Source organism: Pseudorca crassidens, chromosome 9 (assembly GCF_039906515.1).
Source record: "Pseudorca crassidens isolate mPseCra1 chromosome 9, mPseCra1.hap1, whole genome shotgun sequence".
Classification (NCBI taxonomy): Eukaryota; Metazoa; Chordata; class Mammalia; order Artiodactyla; family Delphinidae; genus Pseudorca; species Pseudorca crassidens.
The window spans coordinates 104,138,334-104,153,641 of record NC_090304.1 but is presented as its reverse complement, the minus strand read 5'-3'; the positions used below and the strand labels follow the sequence as shown (position 1 = coordinate 104,153,641).

General features: G+C 46.3%; 1 protein-coding gene across 3 annotated transcripts in view; it reads left to right on the top strand.

Annotated features, from left to right (window-relative positions):
- ETS1 (ETS proto-oncogene 1, transcription factor) overlaps window positions 1–15,308 on the top strand; it is a 128,549-nt gene that overhangs the window by 90,221 nt on the left and 23,020 nt on the right. For all 3 annotated transcript variants that reach the window (XM_067751550.1, XM_067751552.1, XM_067751551.1), the window contains 4 exons: window positions 5,316–5,435; window positions 7,242–7,442; window positions 10,393–10,470; window positions 11,386–11,634. In XM_067751550.1, the coding sequence (XP_067607651.1) occupies window positions 5,316–5,435; window positions 7,242–7,442; window positions 10,393–10,470; window positions 11,386–11,634 (648 nt within the window). The remainder of the gene's footprint in view (window positions 1–5,315; window positions 5,436–7,241; window positions 7,443–10,392; window positions 10,471–11,385; window positions 11,635–15,308) is intronic.

Here is a 15,308-nt window from a genome sequence, read left to right as displayed (position 1 = left end):
ACAATTCATTGTGTTCCTACTGAGTCAAGAAAAACTATCTGCTAGTTTCTACTCTGATACTGTGCAGTCTTGACTGGGCAGAGTTTGGGACCGTTATTTGCTCACTAGCTTCTGTACAACTCTCCTCTCAGAAATCTGGGTGGTTCCTATAAATATTAACTCAGATTTAGGGTCCTGAGGAATAACCCCTGGGTCAGAAATCGAATATACTTGTAATATGTTTATGTTTCATAAATGTACTTAGAGCCTCCACCGTATCAGCAGAGTATATTTCCAGGTCAGGTGCCCAGTATTTTGAAACAAATGTGTTATTGCAATTCAAGATATTGCAAGTACAATTGTTAGCACAAAGGCAATTTTAGTTCTTGTCCATAAAATACAATTAGTTAACTTCTGTGGAGCATTGATTAATTTATAGATGCTGTTGCCGAAATTAGAAATATTTTTGGTACCTAATAGAAAAGTATTTTAATAGGTAATGAGATAAGGTGTGGTCAGAATAACAGAGATGCCTGCTTGGGCCAAACCATGTCAGCTTCTCCACCTGTGTAATGATTTCATTATTTTTATTGGTCAGTGTAATTGACAGAACTGCCACAAACATGAATGAGCAACACAGAGGGCATCTTTGCATTCATATTCTTCATGATGAGAGTTTAATGTTTTATGTTAATACCACTTTGGAAAGTGGTTATTCATCATCATCTACATGCAGTGCCTGTGCTACTAAAAAAGACGATCCTGACTGATTGTTCATTCACTTATAGAAGAGTTTTGATTTTTTTTTTAAACCTTCCGTTCCACACTTCATGAAGATAGATAAAACTCTGACTTTCCTGTCTGAATCCTTTGGGTCCAAAGGCACTGGTACGCCTTCTCCTGAGCTCATCAAGTCCAGGTGTCCCAAGTGTGTGGTGTTGGCTTTCCCCAGCGGGCTTGGGAGCACCTCTTCCAGAGACCCAGCGCTCTGAGTCCCCAGTCAGGGGCACAGCCTTTGGGTGCCATGCAGGACCGTGTGGACCAGGCTTTTGAGAATGGCACTGAGGTGGACAGGCACAGGTTAATTCCAGCTGCTTCCCTTGGAGAGAACAAGCCAGAACCTGGAAGTGCCGGCTCCCTGACAGGAAGTGGAAACCTGCATGGGGAGTTGTCAGCCCAGAGGCCCTGTCCTGGCCGGACTGCTGGGGCACTGCTGTGATAGGAAGCAGACTCCGGGCTCTCTGCTGTCATCCTCAGCCTTCACATCACCCTGGCATCCAACTGTCCAGGCTTTCCTGTTCAGAAGATGTCTGGGGCCTCCTAGCCTCATCCTTCAGTTCCAGTTTGCAGCAGAACCACTGCTGGTCCATTTGGCCCGGCCCACATTTTCCACATGCATTTTCCTGGCCCACTTCTGCCATCAGTGGAGTCCTTTTCATCGAGTCATAGATCCAGTGGAGGGAACAAACACACACAACAAAACCCACACAGTTCAAGTTCATGAATTGGTGTTGGATGGGAGCGAAGGGAAGGAAAGTTGATTCAAATTGGGAAGACTTTGAATTCATCCAGCGTTTGTTGATTGACTCCTGTGCTGGGAGCTGGGGTTGCTGCATTTGTTCCTTCTTTCAGAAGCGATACTCTTGGTTAAATAGAGAGCCCTTTTCTCTAAAGTCAAACTGACTTCCACTCTAAGGGAAGATCTCCTGGACCTGTCCCTTAGCTGTTCTTGGGCGAGGAGAGTGGGGACGAAGGGGGAGCACTGATGTCTTTCTTAGTGACTCATGTGATGATTATTCCATTGTTCAAAGGGCTGGATGTTATGTAATCAACATTTTATCCCATCCCCCTACTTTTCCCCCCTAACAATCTGGGATTTTCCAGCATTTTGTCAACCTTCCTGGAAGTGTGTTGATTTTTCCACTAAGTTTTTTTGGGCATGTCCCAGGGCAACCCAAACTCTCCACTCCCTATAACTTCAGATCCCCCTCAGTGCAGGGCCTGGGAGAGCCACAGCAGTGAACCCTTCTGTTCTTCGAGGGCACAGGGCAGACTCTGGGCAGTTTCCTGATAGCACTGCTCAAAGTAAACTGAGGGAAAGAGCTGCCTGCCCTTCTTTCTTGCCACGTAATTTCCATTCATTTTGATATTCAGAGGCAATATATTTGTTTCTTTTTTCAGAGGTCACCAATTATCATTTTTTTTCCCTCCTATGTTTCCATTTTATCCAGCCAATAACACATTACTTACATCCAGGGAACTTTTTAACTAGCCAGGGTTAAAGCTGGCTGGTGGAGGAACTTCTCTAGTGGCCCCGCCATTTTCTGTCAGTTTCATATGATACACTGAAGATTCAGGGTGAGCAAGCGGGCTTCTGGAAATTACTGCAGTAAAGTGCATTGCTGTCTAAAGGTCACAGGACAGCTAGTAGGAATTCTCAAGTCATTTCTTTGCTTGTTTGCTTTTTGTTGGAAATTGTGCCTGAGGTGAATTTGGAGGATTTTTAACTTGAACCATATCTATGTATCTTGGTTTTGAACATGGTCTGCAAGTACAAGAGGGACACAGCAGAGATGAAGATGCATGTGGCAATAGCAAAGGAGGATGCATTTGTGGATCTGCAGATGTTGATTCCTCATTCTTCTTCACCACCTACATAAATCAAGTTTTATAGGTGTTACCTCCTATATGCATGTCACATCTGACCACTTACATTTTCTGCAGAGCCATCTTCCTAGCTAAAGCCACCATCATCCCTCACCACAACTGATACAAGAGCTTTTTAACAAGTCTTCTTGCATCCATTTGGAGTTAACCTCCTAAACCATTCTTTACTGGCAGCTAAGGCGATCTTTTTTTTTTTTAACCCATTTTTAAAAATTGTGGTAAAGTGAACATAACCTAAAATTTACCAACTTAACTATTTTTTAAGTTACAGTTTAGTGGGATTAAATACACCCATAATGTTGCACAACCTTTGCCACCATCCACCTCCAGAACTCTTTTCATCCTGTAAAACTGAAACTCTGTCCCCAGGACACAACCCCCTATTCCTTCCTCCCTCCAGGCCCTGGAAGCTACCATTCTACTTGCTGTCTCTATGAATTTGACAATTCTAAGTCCCTTATATAGTTTGTCTTTTCAAGACTGGCTTATTTCCTTTACCATGATGTGAAGGCTCATCCACGTTGCAGTATATGTCAGAATTCCCTTCCTTTGTAAGGCGGAATGATATCGGACTGTGTGTGTTTATACTACCTTTTGCTTATCCAACTCATCTGTTGATGGACGCTTGGTTGCCTCCACATTTTAGCTACTGTGAATAACGCTGCTATTAACATGAGCGTACAAATATCTCTTCAAGACCCTGCTATCAGCTCTTCTGGGTATATAGAGAACTCCTAAAACTCAACACAAAAAGACAAATCACTGTATTAGAAATGATCAAAATGCTTGAATAGACATTTCTCCAAAGAAGATACACAAATGACCAATAAGCCCATGGAAAGATGCTCAACATCCCTAATAATTAGGGAAATGCAGGTCAAAACTACAATGTGATACCACTTCACATCTATTAGCATGGCTACTGTAAAAAATGCAGAAGATAAGTGTTGGCAAGGAGGTGGGACCCTTGTGCACTGTGGGGGGCTGTAAAATCATGCAGCCACTGTGAGAAGACAGGATGGCAGTTCCTTGAAAATTTAAAAATAGAATTACCTGGGGCTTCCCAGGTGGCGCAGTGGTTAAGAATCCGCCTGCCAATGCACGGGACATGGGTTCAATCCCTGGTCCGGGAAGATCCCACATGCCGTGGAGCAACTAAGCCCGTGCGCCACAACTACTGAGCCTGCTCTCTAGAGCCCATGAGCCACAACTACTGAGCCCTCGTGCCACAACTACTGAAGCCCCCGTGCCTAGAGCCCGTGCTCCGCAACAAGAGAAGCCACCACAATGAGAAGCCCGTGCACCGCAACCAAGAGTAGCCCCTGCTCGCCGCAACTGGAGAAAGCCCACGCGCAGCAACGAAGACCCAATGCAGCCAAAAATAAATAAATAAATAAAATAAAAATAGACTTACCGTAAGATGATCTTCTTCAAACAAAATGTAGTCATGTCATTCCTCTGCATAAAACTCTCAATGCCTGTTTTGCTCAGGATGCAATTATAAATTCCTTAACACACTCCTTACTTACGTTTTCAGCCTCCTCTAAAGCTGCTGTCCCCTTGATCGCTCTGCTCCAGTTGCATTGATCTTTCTGATACTAAAACAGGCCAAGGTTCCCCTCTTCCCCCATCTCAGGACCTTCATTTGTGCTATTCTCTCATCTCGGATCGCAGCCCTCTAATTTTAGTGCTCATCGGGATTACCTGGATTCTGTGTTACAAACGGATTTCCGGGCTCCGCCCGCTCAGAGGTTCTGATTCAGGAGGCCTGGGTGGGGCTGAGTTCTCCCAGGTGATGCTGATACGTACGGCTGGTCTGGGGACCACACTTTGAGAACCACTGGTCTGGAGTAGTTTTTAAAAAACTCCTGTGTATCCTTCAGGTCTCAGGTCAAACATCTCACTTCTAAAGGAGGCCTTCTCTGATTCCTCCAGACCTGCAGGACTCCCTGTTACGTGTTAACACTGCATCTTCTACTCCTCCTATGAAGCCCTTACTGACATTGTATTTGAACGTTTAATTGTGTAAATAGTTTTTTTAATGACTGATTTCCCTGCCAGAATCTGATATCCAGCTCCATCAGGCTAGGGATCATTACTGTCTTGTTCACTGTTCTTTCGCTAATCCCTTGCATGTAACAAATGCTAAATAATTATTTATTGAACGGATGTTGTTACTTCCTTTTCATAGGTAACAGCAAGCGCATAGAAACATTAATATTCTCAGTGAGTGTGAAGGATGGGTAGGGGCTGTGGGGGAATTAGCAGAGCTATACAGAAAGAATAAACGTATTTTGTCGGAGAGGCAGGGCGTATGAGGCAAGAGTCAGGTTTTTTGTTTTTTTGGGTGTTTTTTATGGGCCCTACCACATTGTGGAAAGCCCCCCAAATTTTACCTGCCCTGGTGAGGATGCTACTACAGTTATTTCTCAGCTTGTCTTCTTCAGACCATTCATGCTCCATGATATTTTATGGGTGGTTAATTACCTAGTTAGTTTTATCTTTAAAATTGAGGTATAACTGACATGTAACCTTATGTTAGTTTCAGGTATACAACATAATGATTTGATATTTCTGTCTATCGCACAGCGATCACCACCACCCGTCTAGCTAACATCCATCACCTACTTCGTTTTTGTTAGTATTCATGTGCTATTTTTTCCTTACAGATATGGAATGTGCAGATGTTCCACTCTTAACTCCAAGCAGCAAAGAAATGATGTCTCAAGCCTTGAAAGCTACTTTCAGTGGTTTCTCTAAAGAGCAGCAACGGCTGGGAATTCCAAAAGGTAGGTTTTGTAGTTGGAAGGAGAGAGGATGGGATCAGACTTTGAGGTATGGGTAGTTTTCTCACCTGTTGAGTGAGATAGACATTATTACTCAGCGTGCTTCAGTCAGCAGCCACAGATCGTTGCAGACCTCTGTTGGAACAAGCATAGACGCATACTGATGCTCCTTCATCTCCCAGGCTTGCCCCTGCCATCTTGGTTTTAGGGCAGTGGTGCCCAAACTTGTTTGCACATTAGACGGGGGATCGTCAAAAAATTCCACAGTCCAGGTCAGGTCCCAGACCAATTAAGTCACAATTGCTGGTCGCATCGGTAATTCTGAAGCTTCTCAAGTGCCTCCACGGTACAGACAAGTTTGGAAGGCATGGCCTTGGAGTCATTCTGGGCCGCCATTGGATGAACTCGATGACCTGCATTTCTGGGAATTTACTCTTTTCTTTTCCGTGTCCTTTGGTGAAATGTGTTTACCTTTGGGTGTTCTCATCCAAAAGGGTTTATTCAGGAATGTAAGGGGAAGTGACCTGCGTTGTCAGAAAGGAAAACTGATGGGGGAAGACTTAAGCCTTGACCAAGCAGCATTTCCTGAACAGTTGAGAGCAGAAAGAACACTTTTCTATTGAGTCAGAGAAACAAAAGCTGTCTTTAGACCAGGCTAGTGCTACTGCTGCATGAGAGGCTTCCACCCTGCCAGACGAAAGCCTTCGGTAGATTCTGTGAGTGTGTCTGTCTACCTTTCCACGTATTCTACTTTCCCACAAACTTCAGCTGACAGCAATGCCCAATCACAAGGCAGAAAACAGTGAATTCTGACCACTGGGTTTTCCAACATCTCATAAAGTCATCGTCTAGATTGAAGGGGGTGACCTTGAGAGCAGGCATGCTGTAGGCATCACAGCCTGCCATCATCTGAGCTCTTTAAGTGTCATTAGCTGGTGTAGTCATGTTAAAACAGGGGTCATGCGTGAAGATTATATGTCGTCTGTCCTACACTTCTACTCAACGCAGGGCCTGTGATGTGTATATATTTTGAAGGGTATCTGGTATAATACAGGTACCTAATGATGTCGTTATTACCAAGTATCATTCGAATGGCTTACTATTACTAATTGCTCTGATGAGTACAGTGAGCCCTCCCAGGGCTCCTCGTTGGCAGATTCAGCCAACCACAAGTCAGATTCGGTTGGTTGAACCTGCAGATGCAGGAACCCGCGGATACAGAGGGCTGACTGTACCCTAACCTGCCCTCTTACATAAGGGAGATGAGCATCCACAGATTTTGGTATCCGAGGGCGTTCAGAAACCAATCCTCCTTGGATACCCAGGGACAACTGGGCTAGCCATGATTAAGATAAAAATAACTAAGCATAATGGTCTCAAGTAAATTATAAGAGTTAAGAGCAGGGAGAGGTGAGTGCAACGTCCAGAGCACACTTGACTTTGTTATTATTGCTGTTAAAGAAGTCATTTGTTCCCTTGTCCCAGGCTTTTAAAAAGTCTGATGGAAATAAGGCAGTGAAAGAGGAGATCCCTGGAATCTCGGTCTGAAGATTCTAAGGGTGGAGAATTCTCTGCCCCTTTCTAGCTGATGACAGTGATCTTCTAGCTGGCAAGATAGAGAAGATGGGGCTGTTGGATGCGGGGGTGGGGGTGGGGGGAGGGTTATGGAAGATGCCCCATCAGGCATTCCTAATTCTGTGAATCCGAGAACATCCTCAGTGAAGGTCAGATGCTTTCGTATTGTCTCTGAGGCTCGGGGAAGAGTTAAGAGCTCGATCTGCTGGAACGTCATTTGATCTCTCCCCGCAGACCCCCGGCAGTGGACAGAGACCCATGTTCGGGACTGGGTGATGTGGGCCGTCAATGAGTTCAGCCTAAAGGGTGTGGACTTCCAGAAGTTCTGTATGAATGGGGCAGCCCTCTGCGCGCTGGGGAAAGACTGCTTTCTCGAGCTGGCTCCAGACTTCGTTGGGGACATCTTGTGGGAGCATCTGGAGATCCTGCAGAAAGGTAAATGCATGGGGGCAGGGTGAGGTGGGAGCCGGGGGGGCGTGGCTTTGAGAGTAGGTCCAGGAGCGTGCCCAGTGGTGCAACGTCGATGCCATCACCTGGGCATCCAATCACAGCACGGCGTAGACAGTGCCTGGTAAATAGCAGGTGTTCCATAAATGTTAGTTTCTTTTTCTTCTGTGTACTGGAGGTTCCAGTTTTAATCTTTAGCTAGTCTCTACTCCTGAAGCTTATTGGTATGCAGAGTTCTGATCCCAGACTTTATCTTAGACTCATGTACTGTTTGAACAAGCAGTGCCCACAGCCAGCAACAAGAGAGTTTTTCTTTCTTTCTCTTTCTCTCTCTCTTTTTTTTTTTTCCTGATACTCTTAAGACACACTGTCTTGATCCACGGCCACATCCAAGCTTCGTTCCTCAGAGCTTCTTAATAAGCAGGCTTCTCTGCCCACTAACTAGATTGGAATTGCAGTCGCGAGGTACACCTTTTCCATCTGGAGCAGAAACTGGGGTTATGTCAGGACGCCGTGTTGCAACCTTGTAATGACATGGCCTCCCCTACCAGCCTCTTCCAACCTTTCTGGACCAAGTGACTCATGTACCACAGTCCTGGCTGAGTATAGAAACAGCAGCAGGCGGCAAACTTGGGTGTTTTTGCGCTTATTTTTCTGAATTTCTTCTTAAAATAAATTGCAGTTACCAGCAGTCAGCAGTGCCCTCCAGCTGACTGTAAGCCTAGAAGCCTGTTGCCCTCTCTGACCCAGGCCCACCCTTTCCCTGTGGTCACCAGCTCCAAGCCCTGGCGCAGACGCGGTGACGGGGGGAGGGGGGGGCAGGGAGCAGAACTCGGGCTTAGCACTTTTATTCCATATAATACCTTCCTTTGTTTAAGGATATTTTCCACTCTGCAATGCCCAGGAGAGACCCAAATTAGACTCCTCTGGGCACAGAAGTGTTATCTTTTTCTTTTTTCCCCTTCCCTTCAGCTTGTGCTGAAAAAGAAATATAAGCAGAGTCGAGAACTAGGTGAATCTAGCCTTCCCCGAAGCCACACCGTGATCTCGGTGTAACTGCACACAAACCACTCACACGTGTTGACGTGAGCACCTGTGTATAGAGGGAAAAGAGACAGCAGGCTCAGAACAGATCTGATGCAAGCATTGGCTTATAAACACAGCAGTGGGGGGCGGGGTACACCAGACTGTGTCGCCCCAATATATGCTGCTAATTCACCGTTTCCCTCCAGTCTTCACCCTGGGGCAGCAGCTGTCCTGGAGTGTCTAAACCTGCCTCTGATCAGTTATAACTCATCTGTACAGCACCTCCTTGTTTCCAAAGTGCTTGAAACTGCGTTTTTCTCATAGGACTCTCAAAACAACCCTGGGACATGGGAAGGGCATGTTCTCTCGGTGTCCTTGTCTGTAAAACGAGGACAGGTTAGGTGGTTTCCTCAACATCACTTGTTTCCTTAAACCTAGGTCTTTTCACTCGAACTTCCTGTCCTGTGTTCTTTGTGTAGTGATGGGGACTCGTGGGGTAGCTTCTGGCCTGCCTTCCTGCGAAGGAACAATACAAGCAAATTTAGGAGAATTGGGAAATAATGGAGTGGGTTTGAGAACATCTCACAACATTTTCAAGGGAGAGAGGCAGGAGGATCGTCCTTCCTCAGGTCCTTGAACAACTGAACGTGATGTTTGTATTGAGGCTACAGCTTTTGTTCTGTGATTAAACTAAGGCAACCCAGCGCCGAAAAAACATAGCTTTTCTGGGTGGGGTGGCAGGCCAAAGGTACAGGGGATGTTTCAATCTGATAAGCTGCTGAAGCCGAGTTTAATCATTTTATCTCAGCTGGGAACTGTTTTTCTGTGCAGGCATAAACTTGTTTTCCCAGCAGTCTCTGCTCCCAACAAGCTATCAAATACCTGAGGAGAAACCCAAACCAACCCTCTGTCTTTATGTCTGATTCTTACAGTGAAACGTAATCATACTGTGTCATGTGACGGTCAGGGGCCACCAGCAGATTCCAGGGTCATTAGACGATCCACAGGCTCACCTTAGTCCCATGGAGAGAGCCTTCCTCTGCTTGGATGCCTTCATCTATGTTCCATTCTCATTCCTACGGAGGTTGGCACCTGGACAGGAGTTGGTTATGTGGCTCTCCTCTCTCCTTGTATGAGCCCTGTCATATTTCACTAAGTAGAGTCACCTTACTAGCATCTTATCTGGGCCTGAACTTGACATTTGAGGGCCACAGAAAAAACACAAAACGAAAACCAGACATCTGGGGCTTCCCTGGTGACGCAGTGGTTGAGAGTCCGCCTGCCGATGCAGGGGACGCGGGTTCATGCCCCGGTCCGGGATGATCCCACATGCCGCGGAGCGGCTGGGCCCGTGAGCCACGGCCGCTGAGCCTGCGCGTCCGGAACCTGTGTCGGGAGGGGCCACAACGGTGAGAGGCCCGCGTACCGCAAAAAAAAAAAAAAAAAAAACACCAGAAAGCAGACATCTGTTGGAAGAAATGGAGGCTCTAAATCTACCTGTCTAGAGATTGTCCTGTATTTCTGAGAAGCTTTGGACCCGATCAGGTTGAGTATTGGTGGCTGGTAACCTCCCAACATGCCTTCAAGCCTCGGCTGCTGGTGGCACAAGCATGCATCAGAAAGGGGGTGGATGCCTCCCCACCCCTTAGAGGTTACTCACAGAATGCGCTTTCCAAGATACTAAATCCCATTCTGCAGCTACTGGAATCATAAACTTAGCCATCCTTTAGTGAGCTCGTCTCTAGACAAGGCCCCCGTCAGGAGAGACTCCGACACCAGCTCAGTCGGTGGACATGCAGATTTCTGCGAAGAGGGGCTGAGATCACTGTGGTCCTTTTGTCCAGGGTCCTCTTCGGCTGAGCGTTGCTTGCGCGCTGACCTCTTTGTTTCATGCCTCCCCTGTCTGTTGCAGAGGATGTGAAGCCGTACCAAGTGAATGGAGTCAACCCTCCCTACCCAGAGTCGCGCTATACCTCGGATTACTTCATTAGTAAGTTCACCCCCTGCTCTTCCCCCCTCTTCCTGTCATGGGAACTTAGGAAAGGATCCCTGTCCTAGGCCATCTCAGGCCCCCGCCTGGTAATGCTACAGAAAATAATATTTCCTTAAATGTAGACTCTTGGTTGTTTTGCTCTTCCCACAAGCACAAGGCTTCAGCCTATCTGCACATTTTATTCACCTGCACGCACCTACACCGGGGTCTTTCCCATGTCTTCAGCATGAAGGTCGCACAGAGAGACAATGACTTGCCTCCAAACTCTTATGTGCCCCGTGGTGGCCATCAGAGGTTCGGGTCAGGGATTTTGCCCTGGACCTTGTTCTTTCCTTTTTCTGGTAGATGTGGCAGCACTTCCTCTGAAATCCTTCCTCCAGAGCATGCCCTGCAGCCTCAGGAACGTAAAGCCTCCTCCTTGTAGTACCTTATCCCTCACCAGGCCTCCTGGGTGGCCGGAGGGAGAGAATTAGCCTCGGGCTGTGCTTATCTGATGGCTTTGCTTTCAAAGAGTGTCTTAAGCAGGTTTATTTTCACTTTATCTTTTTACTATTATGATTTTTATCCTAACAACAACAACGAGCTTATTGTGTGCTAGAAATGTGGGTAGGCTTTTTCCACGTATGCTGTCATTGGATCTGCATCGCAACACCCCGAGGAAGGTTGCCACCATTCCTATTTTCGAGATGAAAAAATCAAGTCAGAAAAGGGAAGTGTCTCGTCAAGGGCCACAGCTCTTGAGTAGTGGCTCAAGGTTGAAAACCCAGGCCCTTTTCACTTAAAATATTTTTCTTGCATTCCCAAAGGTAGTCAGCTTGTTTGACATTGCGGGGCCCTTGTAAATGGGGAGGAACGGCCTGTTTCCGGTACGCATCTCTCCTCTCTCCAATTGCCCATGCTCTGTGTTTCCAGGCTACGGTATCGAGCATGCCCAGTGTGTCCCTCCATCGGAGTTCTCCGAGCCCAGCTTCATTACAGAGTCCTACCAGACCCTCCATCCCATCAGCTCGGAGGAGCTCCTCTCCCTCAAGTATGAGAACGACTACCCCTCGGTCATCCTCCGGGACCCTCTGCAGACGGACACCTTGCAGACTGACTACTTTGCCATCAAACAAGAAGTGGTGACCCCAGACAACATGTGCATGGGGAGGACCAGTCGTGGTAGGTCGGATTTCCGCTCTAGAAAATTCTAAGAATTACGTGAGTTTGTGAGCTCTCCAGGTCCCACTTTTTCCCCCTTGCTCTTAGCCCCGGGCATTCCTGAGTTTTAGCCTTTCCGTCTTAGAATGTCTAGATATTAAGAACTTTGTATCATGGAATGTTAGCCAAGTCCTTCATGATGCCAAAGGCTCTGGGTCCATGGTGGAACTGAAATCTGGCAGGAAGAACAATCGCCTTTCTTATGTGGGTAAAACATTTCACCACGTGATAGCTTCAGGTGCTCGTGGCTCTTTTCGAAGGTATGCGTTATTTTCTTCGAGAGGATTTTGCTTAAGGAGGACACAATCACATAAAAATGATTTCAGAGACCCTCCTGGAGAGCCCACATCATCCTGGTGTTCCAGGTATTCCTGGTCAGACTGCACATCCTGGCTTGGTATCTGAATGACCTCTGCTTCTCAGCCTGGGCTTCCTAGCCTCCTGTGCCTTCTTTGGTTTGGGAAGATAGAAGATGGCTAACCAACAGCTTATTTGGAACCAGTCTTCAGCAGTGTGGTGAAAGGGTGTATTTAGGTAGAGGACCAGGGAAAGAGGCGGCCAGAGGCTTCCGGAAGAAGGTACTCTTGTTGCCATGACTGTTATGGCAATGATAAAATACTCACTGACAGTGAAATAAATGGTTCAAAATAGAGCTGGCTGACTTTATAAAGCAAAAAAGGTTAAGTACGCCCAATTTTTAAGATCAGGACGTAAACATTCAGAGGCACGGCTCACCTAGTGACGTGTCCAGATTGTTTTGTTTCTGACAAAAGCGCAGTCCATCATAAAGAGGGACTTGTTCATCCAGGAAGACCTATAGCTGATTTCTAACAAGTTGAAAAAGATGACTATTCCGATGGGTAAATGGGAGAGAAGTACAGACAGGAAGAGGACAGGAGAAAGCCCTTCCGAGCGATGCTTGCGAGGCCTTTGGTCACGGAAGTCGGGCCTGGCCGCCTCGTGGTGATTTCTGCTCAGTGATGACCCTGCTCCTCTCCTCAGTGAGGCCCCAAAGGCCTCACGGGCCGCACACATTGTCATCTCCTTCAAGTGTTCAGGTTCCTACTTCCTCCCAGCAGGCCTCGAGATGACCAGCAAGCCTGCAGAGGGAAAGTCCCCAGCAAAATCGGAACCTGTAATCTGCCTTCTTGCAGCCCCGGGGTGTTTGTGTTTCAGACAGAAGGGGATGGGTGGGACCAGCTTTGCCTTCCCCTTTCTTCTTTATTTTTGGATGCCGGTCTATTTAAATACTTACACATATGTGTACCTTTTTTCTCAGGCGGGTCACAGCAACAGAGCGCCTTTCTTTCTCACGGGGCTTCCTGTGCGTGTGTGATGAGGCTGAGTGTGCGTGGGGACTCAGCCATGCTGTCACTTTGGGCAGATCTGCTGCCAGGTCATTTACCAGTTGCGTCTGGCTTTGCATTTGTGCAATTCCCCCTTCTCCCTCTCCTTCTCTTGGTTTTTGGTTTTGGTCCCCACCCGCCCCGCGACCCCAAATGAATCCCGATGGACCAGACGGTGACCTGTACCAAGGGACAGGAGGGCTTTCTCTCTGGCCTCCTTCTCCCTCACTCGCACCAAGCTTCACACCACACAGACTTGAAGGGGAGACCGGTCCGTTCACGGTTGCTTCTGGCGAGTTAGAAGTGCCGCAGACAGGATGTATTCTAGGGGCTGATTGGCTCTGACGTGGTAGGATCGGTCTAGACTGAAAGCATCACTGTGAGCTTCTTATTATCAACAATCATCGTAGTGTTCGTGTACTGCATTAGGGTATAGAGTGCTTCGATGTTCCACTTCTTTGGACTCGGAGAGCTGTCTTCTTTGTGCTAGTCTGTTCGGTGGGCCGCCGTTGTCTCCCCCAACCTACTGTTCTGGGTGCTCCGAGGTCTGTGTGGTGGAATAGCTTTGGAAGGACCTCGCTGAGACATTTCTCAGGAAAGCCAGCTGATGGATGGCGTGGAGCTTCCCTGCGTGAGCACAGTAGCCTAACCGAGTGTCTAATCCAGTTGGAGTCAACCCATTTTGGGAGAAAATACCCGTAAATGATGGTTCCCAGCTCCAGGATTGTGAAAGAGAGCTAAAATGAAAGTAGCCTACTGCTATAAACTGCAACTCTCCACAGACTTGCATTCGGTTCATGTTTGAGAGGCTGCCAGAGAGTGGTTCTGGCCTCGTTTAGTGCCCTTGCTTATTGGGACTCCTTGGAAGCTCAGCTGTCTTGCATGTGAAAATTCCAGTCTCTGTACCCTCCAAATATAAAAATGACTGAGAGAATCATCTCAGGGACATTTGAGTATAACTACAGCCTCGACATCGGTGACTTTGTGGGAGTATTCTTCATGAAAATATAAACTTTCTTTCTTAGGTTTTTGGTATGTGTAAGATGGATAGCGGGTGTGAGCAAATACCTTTTCATGAGAGACCACAAAATTTCCTGTTCTGTTGAAAAGGAGCTGTTGCCTTCTTGGTTGGGGGCTGTTTTCTTGAGTCTTTTAATGTGAATTTCTGGAAGGGACAGTCCCTTCTTTTTTTATTTTTAAAATATTTGTATTAGAGTAGAGTTGATTTACAGTGTTGTGTTAGTTTCAGGTGTACAGCAAAGTGAATCAGTTATAGGTATACCTATATACACTCTTTTTCAGATTCTTTTCCCATGTAGGTCATTACAGAGTACTGAGTAGATAATAATAATAAAAAGTTGCAAATATGACAGTGGACTGGGTAGGCGGGGCCGATGATTCCATGAAGCTCTTCCATGTACCTACCTTCTGGGGATTACCCTTCTTTGAATGAGTGAGTGGAAGAAAGAATGAGATGAAGCAGCTAAATAACTATGTTTCTGTTCCAAGCAGCACTGGAGGTGTTAAGAGGTTCAGGAAATCTACAAGGGGAGATTATGCAAAAATTACATATTTAACTGAGTATCTTTTATCTGGGGTTAAAAAAAATTTGTTTTTGGAAGCAATGTATCTTCCTTCTTAATTACTGTATATTTAATTTTGGTTTGGACACCAAGATTAAATATTTGAATTTCACTGGTTTAACGAATTCCCTCTGTTATGAAGGGGAGAATACGCCAGAAACATATTAGTATTACGCTGTGTGTGCCAGCCTTATTCTGGGGTCGAATTTCATGGTGGACCAGCCAGCCCTGACTCACACGTATTTCTGCACACACATTTGTCACATCCTTTGGCTTCTTGAATTTGCTGAGGTGGCCATTTAATCTCCCATGATTTAATTTAGGTTGCCTGGAAAGTATCTGGAAATAAAACATAAAAAAATATTCCTGTGAGCCTTTTCAGTAGTTAGATGCATTTATTTTTGGTCCCCCCCCCCCATTTTGTTAGGCTCCTTCTCAATGGCATTTTCGCCAGTGGAAATTTCTCTAGCAGCTATTATGCAATCCTAGCAGCTGTTTATAACCTGGTTTGGGAAATTAATGAACTTGCATGATCTTGTGGTCAGTTAAGAATGCCTTAAGCAACTCATACAGTAAAGGATTTCTGACACTGCTGTGGACCTTAACTCTTTAATCGACTTCTTTGTTTTTTATTGCCTACGTTTCCCTAATAAAGTACAAATTTCAAGTACAAAGCTGCACTTGGAGAGGATAAAGAATATGGATT